This window comes from Microcaecilia unicolor, chromosome 5 (genome assembly GCF_901765095.1).
Source record: "Microcaecilia unicolor chromosome 5, aMicUni1.1, whole genome shotgun sequence".
NCBI lineage: Eukaryota > Metazoa > Chordata > Amphibia > Gymnophiona > Siphonopidae > Microcaecilia > Microcaecilia unicolor.
Window position 1 is genome coordinate 223,876,533 of NC_044035.1, and position 22,777 is coordinate 223,899,309.

At 44.6% G+C, this 22,777-nt stretch overlaps 1 protein-coding gene across 3 annotated transcripts in view; it reads left to right on the top strand.

Moving 5' to 3' along the window:
* PRDM15 (PR/SET domain 15) overlaps positions 1-22,777 on the top strand; it is a 391,258-nt gene that overhangs the window by 174,762 nt on the left and 193,719 nt on the right. For 2 of the 3 annotated variants that reach the window (XM_030203815.1, XM_030203817.1), the window contains exons 9-10: positions 10,761-10,942; positions 12,124-12,218. In XM_030203815.1, the coding sequence (XP_030059675.1) occupies positions 10,761-10,942; positions 12,124-12,218 (277 nt within the window). The remainder of the gene's footprint in view (positions 1-10,760; positions 10,943-12,123; positions 12,219-22,777) is intronic. The other variant, XM_030203816.1, reaches the window with a different exon arrangement.

Here is a 22,777-nt window from a genome sequence, read left to right on the forward strand (position 1 = left end):
TGGTGAGGGTAGCTCCTTGCTGGATGGGGATTCCAGGGACTGTGGTGGCCTGCCTTGGCTGTCCAAGCACCCTGGGGTCATTAGAGAGTTGGAGGAAGAGCAGGCCCTTGAGTTGGTCCTTTCCCATCTGGGGACTTAGTCTGAAGACTCCCAGGCCCTAATCTCCAATGCATTTGGATTCCCTGGCGTCAAGGGAGATGTTCCCAACCAAGGACAGGAAGTCTTTTTTCTTACATCCCTTCAGACAGGAGGAGTTTTCTGCTCTTATTGACCTGGTGGTGATGGTGGCTTTCCAGTTGGATGAAGCCCCTCAGGAAGACCCCAGGAGAGGAGACCTTATCCTAGAGAGTTATTGTAAGCCAGCCAAGTCCTTTCCTCTCCATCAGGCCCTAACAGAGATGGTCCTCAAGGAGTGGGAGGTCTCTAGTGTGGTGTTTCAGGGGTTCAAGCTCATGGGGAGACTGTACCTATTCCCCAAGGAGGACCATGAGATGTTGTTCCCTTTGCCGAAGGTGGACTCCCTCATCACAACCATGATGAAGACAGCTATCCCAGTTTTCCACAACCAGAATGTCGAGATGATCTTCAGGTCTGTAGCCCTTACCCATAGGAGTGCAGGTGACCATTGGTGGTGGCTACATTACCACGGCAGTCTTTCACTGGGTGAAGTAGTTGCCCGTTTCTGCTGATTTGGCTCACCTGGAAGTCAGGCGTTCCATTCACCCCTATTTGAACGATTGGCTGATCTGTGCTAACTCAGCAGTTATTGCCAAGGTCATCCAGATCTTGGAAGACCTGGGCTGAGTGGTACCCAAAAAGTCACTTCATCCCATCTGCCTCCAAAATACAAATTACAAATTGCCGTTTGAGGGACATCTGTTGTTTGGAGAAGATCTGGAGAAACTGATCAAAGACTTGGGAGAACCGAGGTCCCAGCAGTTACTGGAGAGTAGACTCTGGAGTGTAGCCAGATTGGAGGAGCCGTGCTCATGACAGAAGTCACTTCTGTGCCTCTTGAAAGCCATCCTTAGGGGCCTTTGACAGCAAGGGCCAAAGAGGTCAGCTCTTTTAGGGAACCAGGCAACCTCGGGAAGGCATAGGGTCTGCTTTCCCCTCCTCCACCCCCAAAGTTTCTCAGTGAGAGTCAACGGATCCCTCCTGGGACGGTGCAGGTGGGTGGTCACTTAAGGCTTTTTACCTTGGAGTGGCCCCTCATAATCTTGGACCAGTGCGTCCTGGAGATCATACGTGATGGTTATGTCTTAGAGTTTCAGATGCCTTTATGGTCTCCCCATGTAGCTCTTCACTCAAGCATTTGGCACAGAAGGAGATACTGAGCTGTGTGCTTCTCCAGGGGGGAAGTGGAGCTGGTTCTTCCTGATGAGTGATTCTTGGAGCTCTATTCCATCTATTTCCTGGTCCCCAAGAAGGGGGGTTCCTTTCAGCCCATCCTGGACCTCAATGGGGATCAGTGCTCCTTTATGTGTCTCACATTTCTACAAGGAGATACTGCAATCAGTTATAGCCTCCATGAGGTTGGGAGGGTTCCTGTTCTCCTTCAGTTTTGCCAAAGTATACTGTCACATTCTGATCAGGAAAGGACATGGGGGTTCCTACGGTTCTGTATGCTTGGAAAGCATTTCAAATTCTGGGTCCTCCTGTTCGCTTTGGCCATGGCTCCTAGGACCTTCACAAAGGTTAAGGTCATGGTAGCTGCATTCATATGCAAGAAAGGGGTTCAGATTCACCCCTATTTGAACAATTGGCTGGTTGGACAAACTTAGCAGATGAGACCCAGGCAGTTATTGCCAAGATCATCCAGATCTTGGAAGGCCTGGGCTGAGAGGTACCCAAAGAGTAACTTCACCCCATCTCAGAATTTGGAGTACCTCAGGGTTTGTTTTCACACCAAACAGGGATATGTGTTCTTAAAGCAGGAAATGGTCAAGCTGGAGTCCCAAAAGAGGGACTTTTGCGAGCAGGTAGCTCCCAAAGCATGGGATTGTCACCAGCTCCTGGGGTTGATAGCTGCTATACTGGAGGTGGTGCTGAGCACACGGGAAGCCCCTTCAGAGAGCACTCTTGTCCCACAGCTCACAGGAGTTTGAGATCCACCTTCCCCTTTCAGTATCCCTCAAGCTTCAGCTGGGATGGTAGGACCTTTCAGTTCACCTCTTAAGTGGGGGGGGGGGGGGGGTACCCCTAATTGTCCAGGTACAGGATGGTGGTCATGAAGGATGCAAACATCAGGGGCTGTGGAATTCACTGCGAAGGCCAGATCCTGCAGGAGATGTGATTGACGATGGGAGGCTGTGTGGGTCATCATGTGTCTGGATGCCATTCGGCTGGCACTGCAGGGTTTTCTCCCTCCTGTCTGAGGGGAAGGATCCTCTCATGCAATATAACCAAGAGCGAAACATCTAGTGGATCTCCTTTACCACTATGTAGTTGTGCAGAGTGTCATCTCATAGCAATTTCAGCAATGCACATAGTAAGAATGGACAATGTGCAGGCCGACTTTCTCATTCTCCTTCAACCTCATCATGGAGAAGTGGTGTACCCCAAGTATCGACTTGATGGTGCGTCTGGAAAATGTAAGTGTTTTCAGTTATTCAGCCAGAGGCTGGGCAGCTGGTTCAGCAGGGCTAGATGCCCTGATTCAACCTTGATCCAGGGAGGAGCTGCTTTTTTGTTGCCATCCTGGTCCTTCATTGGCATGCAGGAGACAATGTTAAGCCCACAAAGAGATCAGAACAGAGAAAACACTATGAACCCATCCATCTGAACCGTTATCTACAGCTCTCCTCTTGACTTCCCCTGCTGCTGCTGAAACAGGACACAGTAAACAAGACAGAGAGAACAGGATAGAAAGACTACAAACCCATCAGCCGGAACCTTTCTCTACAGCTCCCCACCTGACTTCCCCTGCTCCCAGCTGAAACAGTCATTTTGTAACAGCAGACAAGTTCTGAATCTATTTCCTATCTCAGTTCAGCAATTCCACATGAGTGCACAGATCTGCACTAGCTGAGCACGCCGGAGACCGTGAAAGACCCAAGAAGAGATCTGGACAGGGAGAACACTGCTAACCCATCTCCATCAACCATCATCTCCAGTTTTCAACCGACTCCCCTTACTTCAACTAGAACTACAACACAACTTTATCCCCACTCTTACTATCAGCTAGATTGTATGCCCCTGCGCATGTAACAGTAACCTAAATATAGACATCCCTCTTCTACTGCATTCCTCATCAACTGATTAGAATTTAACTGCTGTTGGCTGCAACCATGGCTGGTTAGAGCCCCCTTTGTTTTTCGTTCCCCAGTAGAGTCCATATCAAGCTGTGGATTCAGTGTTTCCTAATCTTCACTTCCCTTATGTTTAGTAGTGAAAGGGTGATACATCCCCCACCCCCCAGCCTTTATTTAAGTTCTCTGACTCAAATCGTTTTCTCTTCCTCAAAAAGAAACAATCATCAGCTTAACTGTGCTAACAACATGCCGCAAAAGATTCCAATTGTGACTAGTAATCGACTACACAGAAAAAAAGCATTGTCATAAGCTCAGTCCATAAACCCAGTAACCGACTTAATCTGGTCAATATCTCTTGCACATAAGATTCTCCTAGACTCTTTACCCCCATTTCTTGTAGCTATATAAACTATTGCTCGACAGTCAACAAGACCAAAACTCTTAGAGAGTTACTGAAAGACAACTAATTCGGCTTTCTATTCCTGACTGAGACCTAGTTTTCACTTCAGGATGACCTACGACTAAAACTACTATATCCACTGGGATATAAACTTATACACCTACCCAGATCGGACTGCAGGGGTGGAGGCCTTGTTATTCTATACAAATCTTTTTTTAATGTGAAGCTGCTAGAGATAATTAGCTCTCCTGTTGCACTATCAGTTTGTGACATTAAGATCAACTCTTTTGATGATGCATTTTGCTGCGTGCTATGTTACGTTCCCCCTGGAAAATGGTTAGATGCAGAATATATTTTTTCTCAAGGTTCTTGCTAAATATTCTGTACACTATGATTTTACATTCCTATTAGGGGATTTCAACCTTCATCTAGAAAAGGTCTCCGAACCTCAGGTCACAAAATTCTTTGATTCTTTAGCAATTGGTCTACAGTGATTACTCAACACTCCCACTTATGAGAAAGTCACCAATTAGATTTGCTAGCATCTACAACAACGGCTAAAGGAAATGCCTTCATATCCTTTAACACAGCAACAACGGTTCCAGGGTCAGATCACTCTCTACTAAACTTTATCTTGGAGAGAGATATAAAAAAAAAAAAAGATTAGTTCCTCAATATTTTTCTCACTGCAGAACCAAAGTTGATCCAACTAAATTTTGATCAGAAGCCGATAGCCAGTTTCTTGCAGTTTCCTTTACTGACGACAATTTTTTTGAAAGCTGAAAGTCTATATGTTCCTGATTACATTCTGAATTTTGTTTCTTTAAGAAGCTCTTCTTCTAGACATAACACCTGCAACTTCTTCTAACTTAAATTCCCAATGTATAAGAACCTAAAATCAGCTAAACACCTTACCCTGTCTATTCCATACCAGCTAGCCAACCTATGGAATCAACTTCCAATATTTATGAGATCGTGCACACATTATCTTCAATTCAGAAAGTCTCTAAAAACCTTCTTATTTTATAAGACTGGTCTGTCAACTGTTTAACCTGATATCTACTAATGAGGATGCACTTGATGTTAAGAAACGTCACTAGTTCTTCCATCAATCTGTAATTCCTGGTCTGATTAGTCCAGCTCTTGGTTAACTGTGATCCGTCTTTGAACTGAATAGGTATAGACTGAATACAAGAACTGGAATAATAATAATAATATGGAGAAAAAGGGAAAACCAGTAGGATCATCTGCATATATGTAGAAATTAACATTAAGATCTTGGATGAGAGAAGCCAAAGGACTTAGAATGATATTGAAAAGGAGAGGGGACAACACTGATCCTTAGAGGACACTGCAGAAAAGCTGTTTTTTTTTAGGGGGGGGGGGGGGTAGAAGAGCCCATAGATATAGAAAAGGTACACCCCAAGAAGAAAGAAGTGAACCAAGCTAAAGCTAAACTAGAAATATCAATATTGGAGAGTCATTTAAGAAGGCGAGAATGGTCTATAATATCAAATGCTGCAGAAAGATCTAATGAGATGAGGAGCAAAATATTATGCTTATGCAGAGTAGAATGAATATCACTAAGCAAAGAGGTCAGAACAGATTTAATGTTCTGATGGTGATGAAAACCCGCCTGGCAGGGGTGAAGGGAGAATGAGTCTTGCACAAATGAATATAGATGAGAATAAACAATCCTCTCTGTGAGTTTAGATTTAAAAAAAACACAGGTTGGAAATCGGACAATAATTAGTAAAGTCTCTGGGATCTTTATATGAATTGGATGAACCAATGCATGTTTCCAACAGGAGGGAACAGAGCCGAGGGATCAACTGAGGTTGATTAGAGGGAGAACCAATGAGAGAAGAATGTGCTGAGGAATCTTACACCAACTGGGGGGGGGGGGGGATAGGATCAAGAGAATAAAGGGTAGACTTAGAAACTGATTAGGGGAAGTTATTGGAAGCTGGGGAAAGAAAGAAATAGAAGAAAAAGGAAGGGGAGCAGAGGAGTGGTAATTGTCAGCATTACCTTATGCTATACAAGTCCCTAACCCCTGAAAGTTAGCCTAACTGAGGCTTCCGGGCCTGTTCAGAGAGTGTCAGCTAAAAGATGTCCATTATGGCCCCAGAGGTCAGATGTCAGCTTTGGCTTTGGTCTGATTCTGAGTTCCCTTCTTTTGGTCCTGGGTGCACTTCTTAGGGGCAGTGGGTTTTGTAGTACAATGATACAACACACACAGTGGCTTGGAAAAAGGTATTTTATCTAGATATAGGCTTACAGCACTTAGGGCACAAAAATAGTACAGCATTGTTTCTGTGTGTCTCAGGGTCTGCCTGATGTCTCTGAGTGAATGAGTGTCTGTCTCTGTCAGGGCTGAGAAAGGAGAGTGTGTGTGGAATGGCTTCAGGTAGGAGGGGGGTGTGGAAGTGTGTCTGAAGGTGTGTGTGGATGTATTTGTGCTTTCTCTCTGCCTATCTCTGGGTTTAAATAACTGAATTCTTTTCCCAAGCACCCGCCTGTGATATAATTTGGCTAGTTTTATCAATGAGGTGTGAATTCCTGTGAAGGTACAGTTTATGGAGACAGTGGTTTATTTCTATTGTTTGTCCTGAGCATTGGTTCTGGTTTGTTTTATTGCTCGGAAGCACAGGTGTTAGGAGGCATCCTGTCTTTCACTGACATTCCCGGGGATCAGACTGGGAGGGGGGGGAGTACTGTTTGCATTCTTTCCCAGAGGCCTTTAGCTAACACTCTCTAAATAGGCCCTGAAGCCTCAGCTAGGGTAACTTTCAGGGATTAGGGCCTTGCACAGCATAAGGTAATGCTGACAGTAATCTTGAGTGATGGTAGAAACAAGAGGAGGAGAAGAACTGAGGAAGACTGAAGGGCAGACAGGGACAAACTGGAAGAAGCAGGGACTTGGGTAAGGAGGTTATTAAAGAAGTGGAAACCCCTTTTAAAGTCCATAAATCCTCCATCTCATTGGCTTATGTAAGAGTCTGGAGGACCTTTGAGTTGTGCTGTTTTTCTTGAAAGGTGGAAGCATAAGTCCTTTCCTTTCTCCAAGAAACATTTGATCAATTATTGGCCCTCAGCTCCCTGAAAGTTCAGATGGCAGCTTTCACATGTTTCAGGGGGTCCACTGAAGAAAGATCTTTAGTGGCACAGTCAGATGTGATGTGACTCTTGAGGGGGGGGGGGGGTGAAACACCTCTGCTCTCTCCTTTGGGCAGTTCTCCCACAGTGGGACCTGAATCTTGTTTTGAGGGCACTGATAGAGGCTCCTTTTGAGTCCCTCAAACATAGAACCTTGGAAGAGCTTTCCCTGAAGATTGCGTTTTTAGTGGCAATTTGCTTGGCTGGCAGGGCTCGGAGCTGCAGACTCTTTTCTGCAAGGATCCGTTCTTAGCCTTTACATCAGATTCTGTGTCTTTATGGACAGTTCTGTTGCTTTTGCCGAAAGTGGGCTTCCCTTTCCAGGTGGTGTGTTTCCCAGATTTTGTCTCTAGAAATAGATTGGATTGCACTCTATTGTACTCATACTGGACCTTCACAGAGTCTTGTTGAGGTATTTAGCAGTCAGTAATGAATTCAGAAAGTCACATTATCTACAGTGGTGGAAATAAGTATTTGATCCCTTGCTGATTTTGTAAGTTTGCCCACTGACAAAGACATGAGCAGCCCATAATTGAAGGGTAGGTTATTGGTAACAGTGAGAGATAGCACATCACAAATTAAATCCGGAAAATCACATTGTGGAAAGTATATGAATTTATTTGCATTCTGCAGAGGGAAATAAGTATTTGATCCCCCACCAACCAGTAAGAGATCTGGCCCCTACAGACCAGGTAGATGCTCCAAATCAACTCGTTACCTGCATGACAGACAGCTGTCGGCAATGGTCACCTGTATGAAAGACACCTGTCCACAGACTCAGTGAATCAGTCAGACTCTAACCTCTACAAAATGGCCAAGAGCAAGGAGCTGTCTAAGGATGTCAGGGACAAGATCATACACGTGCACAAGGCTGGAATGGGCTACAAAACCATCAGTAAGACGCTGGGCGAGAAGGAGACAACTGTTGGTGCCATAGTAAGAAAATGGAAGAAGTACAAAATGACTGTCAATCGACAAAGATCTGGGGCTCCACGCAAAATCTCACCTCGTGGGGTATCCTTGATCATGAGGAAGGTTAGAAATCAGCCTACAACTACAAGGGGGGAACTTGTCAATGATCTCAAGGCAGCTGGGACCACTGTCACCACGAAAACCATTGGTAACACATTACGACATAACGGATTGCAATCCTGCAGTGCCCGCAAGGTCCCCCTGCTCCGGAAGGCACATGTGACGGCCCGTCTGAAGTTTGCCAGTGAACACCTGGATGATGCCGAGAGTGATTGGGAGAAGGTGCTGTGGTCAGATGAGACAAAAATTGAGCTCTTTGGCATGAACTCAACTCGCCGTGTTTGGAGGAAGAGAAATGCTGCCTATGACCCAAAGAACACCGTCCCCACTGTCAAGCATGGAGGTGGAAATGTTATGTTTTGGGGTGTTTCTCTGCTAAGGGCACAGGACTACTTCACCGCATCAATGGGAGAATGGATGGGGCCATGTACCGTACAATTCTGAGTGACAACCTCCTTCCCTCCGCCAGGGCCTTAAAAATGGGTCGTGGCTGGGTCTTCCAGCACGACAATGACCCAAAACATACAGCCAAGGCAACAAAGGAGTGGCTCAGGAAGAAGCACATTAGGGTCATGGAGTGGCCTAGCCAGTCACCAGACCTTAATCCCATTGAAAACTTATGGAGGGAGCTGAAGCTGCGAGTTGCCAAGCGACAGCCCAGAACTCTTAATGATTTAGAGATGATCTGCAAAGAGGAGTGGACCAAAATTCCTCCTGACATGTGTGCAAACCTCATCATCAACTACAGAAGACGTCTGACCGCTGTGCTTGACAACAAGGGTTTTGCCACCAAGTATTAGGTCTTGTTTGCCAGAGGGATTAAATACTTATTTCCCTCTGCAGAATGCAAATAAATTCATATACTTTCCACAATGTGATTTTCCGGATTTAATTTGTGATGTGCTATCTCTCACTGTTACCAATAACCTACCCTTCAATTATGGGCTGCTCATGTCTTTGTCAGTGGGCAAACTTACAAAATCAGCAAGGGATCAAATACTTATTTCCACCACTGTATTCTGTTCCAGGGGCTTCTTTGGGGTGAGGTGACCTTGAAGGTGTTGATAGCCTGCTGGACGGAAGTGAGGGTGGTTTCTCCAAATGATATTTTTGCAGCATGGCTCCTTGGTCCTCCCTACATCCCTTTATGAAGCATTACAAGTTGGCTGTCTGGGCTAGGGGCGACAGTGCCTTTGGCAGGGCAGTGGTGCAGGGAGCCTTGTCGTTCTCCTGTCCCGAGGGATAGAGCTTTGGTACATCCCACTGGTTTAGACTGGTCTAGTTGGAAGAAAAGGAGTTGAAATATATTATTACCTGTTAATTTCCTTTCCTTGACTCCTGCTAGAGTAATCCAGCATCCCTCCCTGGAAAACTAGTTTGTGATCCCCTCAATTTAATAGCTGTGGTTCAAGAACTATGGTCAGCAATGCAGAGCTTTCCATGCTTTCAAAGTAGTCTTATGAAGTAAATTGGTTCATTTTTCTTCACCATTCTCTGTTGAGGCTTGGATCCTAATTTTATGAGTTAGTTGGCTTTGGTACAGTATTTTGACTAGCTCCAGGCTTCACCTTCTCTTACACTGGTGGTGTCAGTGGAAACTCTGTTTTCTCTCTATCTCCATCTGCTGTTCGGGAGATAAAACCCACTTGGTCTAACATGACTCAAGGAAAGAAAATTAACAGGTAAGAATACAATTCACTTTTAATCCTGTCCTTCACCATAGTTGCAAAGTGCCAGCAGTGCTGTTCAGTGTGTCTGCCAGTATCTTACTGTCAGACACAGTCCTGTAGAGGGCAGTTCTATAAAGGGGTGCCTATTGAGAGTCTATTCTATAAAGGAAAATAGGCACCTACTTCTCTTTATAAAATACTAGTGAAAACAGGTATGTATGCACATATATGTTTAAGGCACAAGCAGTTATGCCAGCCAAAGAGTCTAGATTGGAAGATAGATGTGTGCAACTTTATAACATTCCGTAAATTATATGCATATGAGTACACTCCCTCCAGACTCAGCCCATATGATTGCCTACCTGCAAAGTACATGCAATCAAAGATATGCACATACTTACAGAATAGCATTTAGCTGGATTATCATTTATGTGCATACTTGCTGCCTATCATTAGGCAGAAACTTAAAGAATTACCTCCTTAATGTTGGCCTTTCACAGAAATGCCCATTGACACCATTGCTGTCTGGGAAGCTTCCTGTGAGGTAGAACTTGGCAGTTTCTCCTGTTAGAACCCTCTGTGTGCCTGAAGGTTTCAGTGCGTCACTGACGCAGTGCATTGGAAACTCCTGGAGGTAGCAAAACCAGGGGCACTGAAATCAGAGGAATGTTTCAGCCTGTGAAATTTTTGGTTTATTATAATCCCTCTCCACAATATATAGCTGTGCCCAGCACATTCAACCAGCGCTGACTTACTCTGTAGGTCAGTAGTCTTCATTAATTTTTAAACTGGAGCCACTTTGGATTCTAGTGAGCTGAAGGAAAGCCACCAAATATCTTCCCATGCGGGTCCATGACACTTCTGATCAATGTGTATCAATGCCCTCCATCTCCACTGGCCTACCTATCCGCTTTTCCCTTTCTGTCCTGAGCCTGGGTAGAGAAGCAGAATAGCAGAAAATAAAACCCCAGAAAGACAATGAGGGATGTCCCAGAGGTCCCTAGGCCTTGCATTGAAGAATACTGCTGTAGGTTGTCACCAGCTGTTCAATCATGCCTGGACTAGCTGAATCCCTTCCTCCACCTGTGATTGGTTTATTGTGTTTTTCCGTGGTAAGCTAGGACTCTTTTTATTAACCCAATAGAAGAATTATCTGAAGATGATGCTAACTGAGCTGCCGAGCCCCTTCTTCAGGAGTCACTTCTTCTGTTTTGTATTTGTGTGTGTGTGTGTGTTGTACTTTAGTAGATACATCCTTCACCAGAACACCAGCTCCCTCAAAAGAAGTTTAATCCTTTCTGGCAGACATGGCATTAGACGGAAGTTCATGAAACAGCTTGGGGACCACAAGCGTGTGTATCAGTGCAATATCTGCAGCAAAATCTTCCAGAACAGCAGCAATCTCAGCAGACATATCCGCTCGCATGGTAAGGATTTCATAGGGGTGCTGTGAACAGAGCCCACATTTTGACAAACTAGAAAAGATTTAAAGCTGCAGAGAAGAACAGCTGCCAAGTAAGTGAGCCCAGGTGAAGTAGGCTTCTTTATTGGTTGGTTGGTTGGTTGGATGAATGAGGAGAACTGGGCTGCTGGCCAGGCAAGTTATTGCTGTGATACTCACCTGAGAGTCCATAGCAAGGAGTGCCACTGATATTCAGCTGTTGTGTTACATTTTTTTTGTATGTTACTGTTCACTTTGTTTGCAGATTGGTACTGTCTTGTGTCCTTAGTTTTCATATTTCACATTTGCCTTGTTGCTTTCATGCAGTGGTCTTTCAATAGTCAGGGTGAGCTTCCTATAAGAAACTTAGATCTGTAGGGGCCTCAGTATATGGATTAGTAGGGCCTCACAACTCACTTCGAAAACTTTTTTCTGAAGCCTCTCAGATATAGATCATACACATGGGTAGTTCCAAAAGGCTACCTTGATTGTTAGACCTCTGTGATTCAGTAACTTTGTCAGAAGACTATCTAGTTTTGACAGAAACTATAAGGTGAGTAAGTTCTATTGTCTCTAATGTCTTATCCCTTTTGTGCCCAAGAAATCCTTTCCTATTAGTTCAAGGGTGGAAAGAGTGTCCAAAGAGTTTCCCAAGACAGATTTCAAGCTTGCAGAAAGCACAATATCAGGTTCTCAATTGGTTTTATATTAGTAACAGCAAACAGACTCTAAAGAGAGAGTGGTGCAGGCAGGTCAGGTTCAGGAGGTTATATAGGCCTCACAAGCAAGATCTGATGCAGAAGCTGGTGTAGAACTTCAGTAAAGGTTTTCACTCAGCAGCTGCAGAACTGTAAGCTGAACAGTCTTCAAGTTGCTGGGAACAAATTCCTTATTTCTAGCAACAGTTCCACTGTAACAGTTTCCTTTTGGGTTTGCTTATTGGTGTTCATATCAGACAGGTTTCCTGTGGTGTCTCAGTCTTCCTTATGCCAGAGCACCAGTCTTCTTCTCCCAAGCAGCTCCCTGCTGAAGGGGCCAGCTATGACATAGGGACAGAGAGAGCCCTACATCTTCAGGGATTTAAGGATGCAGCATAAGACTTGTTTTCTCAGAAGTTGTTATAAAAAGTTGCTAATTCTGAGTTTTCATGGCATTGGGTCTGTGCAGGAGACAAGCTGTTCAAGTGTGAGGAATGTGGCAAACTCTTCAGCCGGAAGGAGAGCCTGAAGCAACATGTGTCCTACAAGCACAGCCGGAATGAGGTCAATGTTTTTACATCATTACTGTTAATTACTCTTTTCTTCAAGGCCAGTGTTACTTTTCTGTCATTTTGTTTGAGCGATTAGTGTGCTGTCCTCTCCAGCAGGAGTGATGGCAATGTTGGAAGCCAAGGAGCATGGTGTCTATGAACCGGTGCATGCATGGTCAACACGGTGAACCTGTGTCCTGCTTGTATTTCTTATTAATCAGAAAAAACTGAATGGGGAGGGGACAGGACCATTGAGAGGACCTGTGAACATTCTGGCTTCTAGGTTTCATGCCCTGTGACTGCTGTTGCTACTGAGTGAAAAGGGCTGGGACATTTGGATGTTGTGGCTTAAGGTAAACAGGTGTTAAGATCCCTTTCCCTGGACCTGGAGTCACCAGAGATAAAACAGCTTGAGCTCAGCATGTTCAATATTACCAAATCCACCATCTTAAACATTAAGAAACAAACTCATAAGCAAAGTAGTATAAACTGGCACCTTCAAAGTCTGCAGCACTCACAGGAGAGAGCTCTGGGAGCCGGAGAGGGAGGGAAAGGGGTGAGTACTGGCTGTAGCCACCACTTCTACACTGCTCCGGTCTGTTCCAGAGCTGGTTACATGATCTGCCTCTTGTTTGATTCTGTGTGCAGTGAACCCAAAGTCTGCAATTCAGTGTCTCCATTTATTTTTCACAGAACTTCCAAATGATGACATGTAATGAAGGAACGGTCCATTGCAGCCACAGCTATACCATGTTCCATTGCCTTCCTTCCTTCACTTGCTCTTCTGATCTTTTCTTCCCCAATTTCTGTCAGCTCAATCTATTATCCCTTCTGCCTGCCTGCCTGCCTGCTCCTCGGATCCATTCTCCCCTTTTGCCCATGCCTCCTCCAGGTCATTGTACACTCCTCCAGTATATTTTCCCCTCCACTTCCCCCCTTTCTGATCTGTTGACTCTCTTCTGCCCATCCCTTCTCCAGTTGATCATCATTTCTTTGAACTATTCCCATCAGCTGACTTAGAGGCTCACTCAGTCTCCTTTTCCACAAGTTGGTTCCTCTTCTGTCATAGAGGTCCTGCTACTGCAGGCCTCCATCTTCTCTCATCCTCTTCTTTCACTTACTTTCCCTCTACTGTTTCCTTTTTTTTTTCTTCTCTGCTTTGCTTCTTCCCCTCAGTTTTTCTTCTTGCTTTTTCTTTGTTATGTGAGCTGACACTAAACTGAAAGATCACTGAGATGATAGAACTTAGTTTCCTTTTAATTACAGCAGTACCCCTGGAGTTTTTATTTATAATTGCACCCCAATAACATGATCTGTTGTCACAGTTTTTTCTCCCACTCATCGGAGATATCTCAGATTAGGTAACCACAACTACCAGTATCTCATTCTGCCCTTTAGCTTTCTGTCTGTTGAGTACATAAGAATCGTAACACAGGTTAGATAAAAGGTCCATCAAGCTCAGTATTCTGTTTCAAACAGTGGCCAGTCCAGGTCACCTGTACCAGTCAGGATCCCAAAAGTAGCAAGATTGGTATGACCAGTGACTTTTCCAAGGTCTACCTTCATAAATTTTGTAACCGCCTTTTTAGCAATATGTAAGCCACATTGAACCTGCCATATGATGGGAAAATGTGGGATACAAATGCAATAAATAAGTCTATTGACCTTTTCTCTAGGAACTTGTCCAAAACTTTTTTTTTTAACTCAGCTATGCTAACAGCTTTTACAACATCCTCCGGCAATGAGTTGCAACTCTTAACTATGCATTGAGTGAAAAAATATTTTCTCTTAATTGTTTTAAATTTACTACTTTTTAACTTCGTGGCATGTCACCTAGTCTTTATATGGACATTAGCAGCTAATTTGCTTTCCTTTAGTCCAGTGGTTCCCAAACCTGGTCCTGGAGGCACCCCAGCCAGTCAGGTTTTCAGGATATCCACAATGAATATTCATGAGAGAGGTTTGCATGCAGTGGAGGAAGTTCATGCAGATGTCTTTTATGAATATTCATTGTGGATATCCTGAAAACCTGACTGGCTGGGGTGCCTCCAGGACCAGGTTTAGGAACCACTGTTTTAGACCCTCCATATCGGCTGGTGGGTGGAGACTGAGAACTACAGAATTCTGGTGAAGCCTATAATTTAGCTATGCAGTCCTTCCCAGAGTCAATATGAACGTAACAAGTAGAAAAAAGTAACAAATAGAATAGGAACCAACAAATCTTCCCTAACCCTTCTCTCCCATGGCTTCAAAATCCCACACGATGTGCAGAAATGCTGCGCTGCAAAGGAAGCAGTTGCCTCAAACAGTAAGAGTGGTCACAGAGAATCTGCTACCTTAAACGAGCTGTACAGTTCTCTTTGGTTCCTTTTCTGCTTTCCACAAAGAGAGCTCTCTTTATCATTTAAAGAGGTTGGTTGTTTTTGTTTTGTTTTGTTTTTTTGTAACAAAAAAACACATCCATCCAAAAGGCAGCACCCCCTCAAGAAGTACACCAAAACAAATCCCCGCGGAGATAACAACTGAAAAGGCAGAAAGCCAGATCATAACAGTATGGGCGGGTTCTAGGCCCATCTGGAGGAACTAAAGGAAAGCAAATTAACAGGTAAAGTCTAATTTCTCCTTCCTTAGTATTCTTCCAGACTGGCCTAGACATATGGGAAGTACCAAAGCAGTGAGCAAAAAGGGTGGGACCCTCGGAGCCCTGACTCTATTATCCGAGCCTCAAAAGCAGCGTCCTGATGATCAAAAACATCTATGCGATAGTGCCTAGCAAAAGAATGCAAAAAGGACCAACCCGCCGCTCTACAAATCTCCTGTGGTGGTACCCAAGTGTTCACCTCTCACAAACCTGCCTGTCCTATGGTAGAATGTGTTTTAAGGGCATCTGGGACCACTCTGCCACGAAGAAGATAAGCCAAAGCAACAACGAAACCAAAGCCTGAAACAGACATTGCAAAACTCTTTCTCTCTACGAATCCCCAACATGTCTATAAAACGTGAACCTTCTTCGACCACTATAACTGTTTGTACTTGTTGAACCTTCTTCGACCACTACAACTGTTTGTACTTGTTTCTCCGCCGGAGATGGCGAACACATCTATGGTATTATGTAAGCCACATTGAGCCTGCAAATAGGTGGGAAAATGTGGGATACAAATGTAACAAATAAATAAAACATGCAGTGGTAGCCTGAAGTGCCACCAGATCCTTTCTCCGACCAGCTAGCATAACAAACCGACTATCCTGACTAAGGCACAAAACTGACTTTCTAGGCCACTTCTGAGGGAACCTAACCAAAGCAGAAAACTGGCCCTCCAGGCCACTTCCCTATCTAAGGGAACATGACCAAGGCACAAAAATCTGTCTCTACAGGCCACTTCTGTACTGTAGGGAACATGACCAAGGCACAAAACAGTCTGCAGTCTCTTCAGTACTGGCTCTCAAGGCCACGTCCCAGCTGGAGGGAACCTGACCGAGGCACAAAAGTGTCTCTCCAGGCCACCTCCCCACCTGAGGGAATATATGACAGACACAAAACTGGCTCTCCAGACCACTCCCCTACCTGAGGGAACATGACCAAGGCACAAAACACTGGCTCTCCAGGGTACTTCCTTATTGTAGGGAACATGACCAAGGCACAAAACAGTCTTCAGACAGCATCAACCATACAAGGAAAATGATGCATATTCTATTGCAGAAAAAATTTGCAATGAACCACTGTACGGTTGAACCACCACATTAGCAACTATTGGAGTGTGCTGAATTAGAGCTCTACCAAGTAGGAGCTAGGATCTAATCACGATCAAAACTTCCAGAAGGGGGAAAACATGCTGAAGAGAGCTGTATGATGAAACTGCAGTTCTCACCTAAATGCGAGATGTAGAGGCCAGCTGAATTATGAACCTCTACTTAAGGTACAGCATCTTCTGCAAGGAGAAACGCCACCAAGTCTATGAAGGAAAGATTTTGCTAAAGCCTTGAGGGCAAAGGTGGCTCAGAAAGAATCAACTTAGGGCAGAATGAAAAAAAAAACTCTAGAGCAAAGAGGCAGCTGCCTACCAAAAGTGACAGAAATGTAATCTATAAACACCTATGAAGAAATCCCAGCTGCTCTCCAAAACAGAAAAGATATTTTTGTCCCCATATCAGGGCTAAAGGTAGCTGAACAGAACATAATGAAAATTTAGCTGATACTAGAAGATATGTAGTTGAAACGGTTAGGCAAACCACTTGACACAGGGAGTTGAAATTGTGAAGAGACAACAGAGAGTGCAAGGAGGCTGAGAGGAGAAGCTCAGCTTAACCTAAAAGAGAGGTTAAGGTCCAGTGATATTGTGAAATTAAGATCAGATGAGTCCATGCTCATAGATTATTTTATTTATTTATAACATTTATACCCCACATTTTCCCACCCATTGGCAGGCTCAATGTAGGACATTAGGTACAGCTATGTTGTGCAGCAGCAAAAGATAACCCAGGTAGAGAACCCAAATGCAGTCTGGAAAAGCAAGATATTGTTGGTGAGCTGGGAATTCAGACAACTGAATAGCTGTAAGTCAGCTCCCTAGAACAGGAGCCATATGCAGCCTTGAGGTATAGCTTTTACATTAAGCTGTATGTATTTATTTATTAGGAATAATGAACTGTCTTTTGAAGGAATTCACTCAAGCCAGTGTATTACCCTAGCACTCCGCCAGCTACTTTACACAGAGAAGCGGAGGCTAGGCTCCACTGAAACTGTGAAATTGAGTTCCACACAACCCACGAACATAAACCCTACTTAGCATATGCCAATAAGGTGGATCTAGGATGTGAGGCTAAAGTTGATTAAATATTTGAGGCTAGGCCGGTGAATTCAAGTTGATAAACTCTCCAGAATCAGGACCACCAGGCTTACTGAGTCCAGGCTTCTAAGGTTGCTTGAGCTTGAGTTTGTAAACTTGGATGAATTAAAGAAGAAACTATGTTGAGAAGATAACTCAGTGGAACCTATGATTTTCAGTTTCGCTAATAGGCACAAATAAACTGAGCTGGATGAATTGGCAAAACTAGCCGAAGCCACGAGGCTAAACTCTCTTGAGCCCATGAAAGCCATGACAAATGAAAAGGAAGTAACAGCAGCAGCAGCAGCAGCAGCAGCAGGAGAATAAGTGTCAACTGAACTATGTGAATGCAAGACTAATAGTACTTATTTCTGTAGAGCTATTAGACATACATAATGCTGCCCACATTATATACATATACTTTTTCTGTCCCTGGTGGGCTCACAATCTATGGGTGTGTGTGTGTTTTTTCTTTTGTGTGTCTGTGTTTTCTTTTGTGTGTCTGTGTTTTAGTACCTGTGGCAATGGAGGGTTGAGTGACTTGCCCAGAGTTACAAGGAGCTGCAGTGAGAATTGAACCACAGGATCTCATTTCACTGCACTAACATTCAGGCTACTCCTCCTAATGGCCAGTGCAGTGAACTGCATACCAACTGGCACTGCCAGGAGGAGTCAAGGCACATCAAAAATGTAGACTGAAGCATGAACCTGTATTGTAGGAAGCAAAACTCAGAGAAAAGGAAAGGACTTGTATCTGAAAGATTTTATCCAGAGAATTCTCTTTGTGCCCCTGTAAGAATGCTCACAAAGGCAAACTGGACTCTTAATCTCTTGAAGACCCCAGAATAGAGCTTAAACAGTGCTGTTACAGAGGGGCTGACTACCTGGGAATAGAAGGCCAAATTTCATCTGAGAGTGAGAAAGAAAAGAGAGAGATGCTGAAGACCTCGCAACACCAAGCAACCGACAGGAGAACAAACATTCTGTGATGAGGTGTGCATTGGAAACAAAGGCACCTATGAAAATCGAAGGAGTAAACCCACACTGAATTTCACTGAGAAGACATGCATAAAAACTGAATTCCAAACTGTAGTGTCTCTAAACACTATCCACAGGTGTTAATCACAATCATGCACAAACCAGTGTTAAACCTGTCGGGTTACAAGGTACTCACTCCAAATGGAGCTACTGGCCTTTTATTATCTATTCATTTAGTTATTTTCAAATGTAACTGCTCCTAAAGCATAAACCATAAAAGTCTGACCAAGTTACTCAACGTAACTAAAAGACTGTGTGTGTTCTGGAAGACTTCATCTCTCCCTCCTCCGCCAACATTTCAGCCGCCTCATATGCAGCACAAGCTGAGGGACTGTTAACGGTTACTATGGAAATCTGAATATTCTAGAATTTAATGCACTCGCTCACAGGAGCCAAACACTGAAAAACTGAAATAATAAACTACTGCTCACTTCTGCATAGTTTAAGAAAGCAGTGATAATACACACCTTACCACAGGCAAAGCAGAGGGAGCTTTGGTTTTGACCTATGCTGTCAATAATCAAGTCTGCCACAAGAAAAAAGGAAATCAAACTGTTCTCATGCTTGAAAGAGGGTAGAGGCAGGCACTCACTCTCAAAATGACAGTTACTGACGTAGGGAGAGGGTGGGAAGCAAAAATGTCAGAAAATAACATAGCACAAGCTCACCATGCTATCTTCTAAAGGAAGCTTCAGCGATCCAGGTGGGGGCAAGATAGAGAAAGATACCTCTGAGATGTTTCTCTGCTCCACTTTTTTTTTTAATTGTATTTTTAACAGGAGCTAGAGTCAAACAAGGCACTTGGAAACTCAACTGAAAACCCAGATATGTACTGGGCCAGAAGAAAAAGCCCAAAGGCATCCCCAACTTGACAAACAGCAGAAATACTGGCTCAGAAAAAAAAAAGGGGGGCCAAAAAGGTCCCTCCAGTGCCAAGAGAGATCAAAATAAAACTGGCTCAGAAGAGAGAGTCTCCATAGAAGGAATAATAGCTCAACTAAAAACTAGCTAGAAATAAAGTCAAGAGCTTAAAAAAAGTTTAAAATGCCCAAAGTGAAAACACATTGGTGTCTGTTTCCTAAGTCTAAAGCTTAAAAAAAAAAAAAAATTAAAAACGCTTCTATTGAGGCCACAGAAAACAGACGCCAATGTGTGCTTCATGTTCGGGTTTTACCAGGTGCATGTGCACAGAAGTCGAGTGTAATGCAGAACTCTTCTACGCATGCGCCAAGCCCAATCCTCCCACGCCAAATAATCCTTCTGCTGAACTCCCTAATGCTTAGCACTGTGAGCAAGCCTATATTTGCATCTCAGTATTGAGCATTAAGGATGGTGTTGTTCTGCGCTATTCTGGCGGTATTTTTAGCATTGGGGCCTCAGGGTTGAATACTTTCTCTGAGAACAAGCAGGATGCGGTATTCTGATTGATGGATGAAGTCACTGATAGAGCCCTGACACGGAGACGTCCCCAGCATTTTATTCTCTACAAGCCTTTATGAAGCAGCTTGTCATGCGTACACATGCCTTCTTGCCCATTACTGTCGTGCAAGACCAGGTCAGTCATCTCTTTTTCATGAAGCAGAGAGGTTGCGTCCTATTAGTCTCCCCTCAGCTCATGTCTTTTGTTTTTCTCCTTGTGATTATTGCAGTTTTATTTATTCAAAATTCTCAGTCATTTAAGTGTTCGCACTGGACCAGTGCCTTCTACCTCTTTAGTGTCCCAGTTAGGTTCTTTGGCACTTTTAAGTTTCCTTTATTTTGCTGCAACTCACTAGGCCTCTTAGACCTCAAACTTTCCTTTTAGAGTTGAATTTTTACCAAGATCGATTTATTCGATTTTGCCTTGCTTATTTTTCCAGATATGTCCCAAAAGTCTCTCAGTGGTTGTAAGACGTGCTCTTGGTGCTCCAGGACCATATCTGTCATGGATACCCATAGCTGCTGCCTGCAGTGCCTGGGGTTCGACCATAATCTTGCTTCTTATAAACTCTGTTTGCAGATGTCAAGGAGAAGTATTAGAGGTCATGAGAAGCAGTACAAACTTATTTTTGGTTCCAAGAAGTCCGGTCCATCAACTTCAGCATCAAAGCTATCTGTCCCAAAGGCTCCTGGAGCTGCATCCGACACTGGGGTACACTGACACTGAACATCAATAGTAGTCACTGGGATCAAGGATAAGGATGGGTTTGACTTTATCCTCATCAATACTGAGAAACCCTCATACTGTGCGTCAGGCAGAGGCCAAGAAGCATCGGTATCGGTTCCCCAGGCAGAGAAGCTAGAACCTTGGAATATTTTGGGAGGAAAATGTATCAGGCCACCATGCTCATTGCCAGTATACAGTCTTACCAGCTCTTCACGAGCATCCACGTGTGGGACTCGGTTCAACAGGTGTCTAGTTTGGTCAATGTCCTCCCTCCAGAGCAGGCTGAACCTTTTCGCCAGCTGGTCAAGTAGCAGAAGGTGTGTCATATATTCTTTGCCAGGGGCGCATACGACACTTCTGATGTAGTATCCAGGATCTCTGCTCAAGGTATACCTATGCGCAGACTCTCATGGCTGCGTGTGTCTGGCCTGGACCATTCGGTCCACCAGAGGATTGTGTATGTTCCTTGCCAGGGGGATAATCTTTTCGGAGAGAAGCTGGAAGATCTAGTTGACCAGATCAAGAAGCATAACCTCTGACTGGTGGGTTCTTCAAATAGTCCATTTAGGATACACCCTCAGTCTGGAATCCAAACCTCCAAATTGTCCACCGAGAGCTCATTCATTCAGCTCTTAGCACAGGCAGGTACTTGCAATGGAACTCTCCGCCCTTCTACAGGCCCATGTGGTTGAACCCGTTCCACCAGGGGAAGAGGGGCTGGGATTCTGTTCCAGGTACTTTCTTGTGCGGAAGAAAACGGGGGGGGGGGGTGAACTAAGGGGACTGACCAAATTCCTAGTCCGAGAAAAGTTCAGGATGGTTTCCCTGGGCACCCTTCTTCCCATGATTCAGGAAAACGATTGTCTGTGCTCTCTGGACTTGAAGGATGCTTATACTCATATCCCGATACTTCTAGCTCACAGGAAGTATCTTTGATTTCGGCTGAGAATGCAGCACTTCCAGTACGCGTGCTGCCCTTTGGCCTAGCTCCCAGAGTATTCACAAAGTGCCTAGCGGTAGTTGCAGCATCGCTATGCAGGCTGGGAGTGCATGTGTTCCCTTATCTCGACAGTTGGCTGGTGAAGAGCCCCTCGGAGGATGGTGCTCGGGAGTCCATGCAGAGGACTATTCAGGTGCTGGAACTGCTAGGGTTCGTAATGAATTACCCCAAGTCCCATCTCACTCCTGTTCAGAAATTAAGAGTTCATTGGAGCATTGCTCGACAGAAGAACAGTTCATGCCTATCTTCCCGAGATACAGGCAGATAATCTTCTGTCTCTTGTGTCCACGGTTCGACGGTCTCAGCAAGTTACAGCTCGGCAGATGTTGGGTCTTTTGGGGCACATGGCCTCCACAGTTCATGTTATACCCATGGCATATCTGCATATATGAGATCTGCTCAATGGACCCAAGCTTCTCAGTGGTCTCAAGCCACGGGGAATCTAGAAGATGTCATCCATGTGTCCACCGACCTTGTATATTCTTTTCAGTGGTGGATGATTCGATCCAATTTGACCTTGGGACGTCTATTCCAAATTCCTCAGCCACAGAAAGTGCTGACGACGGATGCATCTCTCCTGGGGTGCTGGGCTCATGTAGATGGGCTTCACACTCAGGGAGCCTGGTCCCCCCAGGAAACGGGTCTTCAGATCAACCTCCTGGAGCTCCGAGTGATCTGGAATGCTCTAAAGACTTTCAGAGATCAGTCATCCAACCAAATTTTCTTAATTCAAACAGACAATCAGGTTGCAATGTATTACACCAACAAGCAGGGGGGCACCGGATCTCGCCCTCTGTCAGGAAGCCGTCCAGATGAGGCTCTCGGCGCGCGGTCATGGCATGTTTCTCCAGGCCACTTATCTGGCAGGCATAATCAACAGCCTGGCCGACAGACTGAGCAGGATAATGCAACCTCACGAGTGGTCTCTGAATATGGTCGTAGTCCACAAGATCTTATGAGTGTGGGATACCCCCTCGGTGGATCTTTTTGCCATTTAACTCAATCATAAAGTCCCTCAGTTCTGTTCCAGGCTTCAGACCCATGACAGACTAGCATCGGATGGCTTCCTCCTTCATTGGGGAACAGGCCTTCTGTATGTGGATCCTCCCATACCTCTAGTGGGAAGACTTTGTTGAAACTCAAGCAAGACCGTGGAACCATGATTCTGATCTCACCCTATTGGCCGCGTCAGATATGGTTGCCTCTTCTTGTGGAATTGTTTTCCAAAGAACATCCCAGCCTCCAGTCTCTGGCTCTCATGGCCTGGATGTTGAGAGCCTAGAATTCGCTTCCTTGGGTCTTTTGGAGGGTGTCTCCCAGGTCTTGCTTGCTTCCAGGAAAGATTCCACTAAGAGGTGTTGTTCTTTTAAATGGATGAGGTTTACCATCTGGTGTGACAGCAAGGCCATAGATCCCCTTTTCTTGTCCTACACAGATTCTGCTTGAATAGCTTCTACATTTATCAGAGTCTGGTCTCAAGACCAACTCCATAAGGGTTCACCTTAGTGCAATTAGTGCTTATCAACGTGTAGAAGGTAAGCCTATCTCTGGACGGCCTTTAC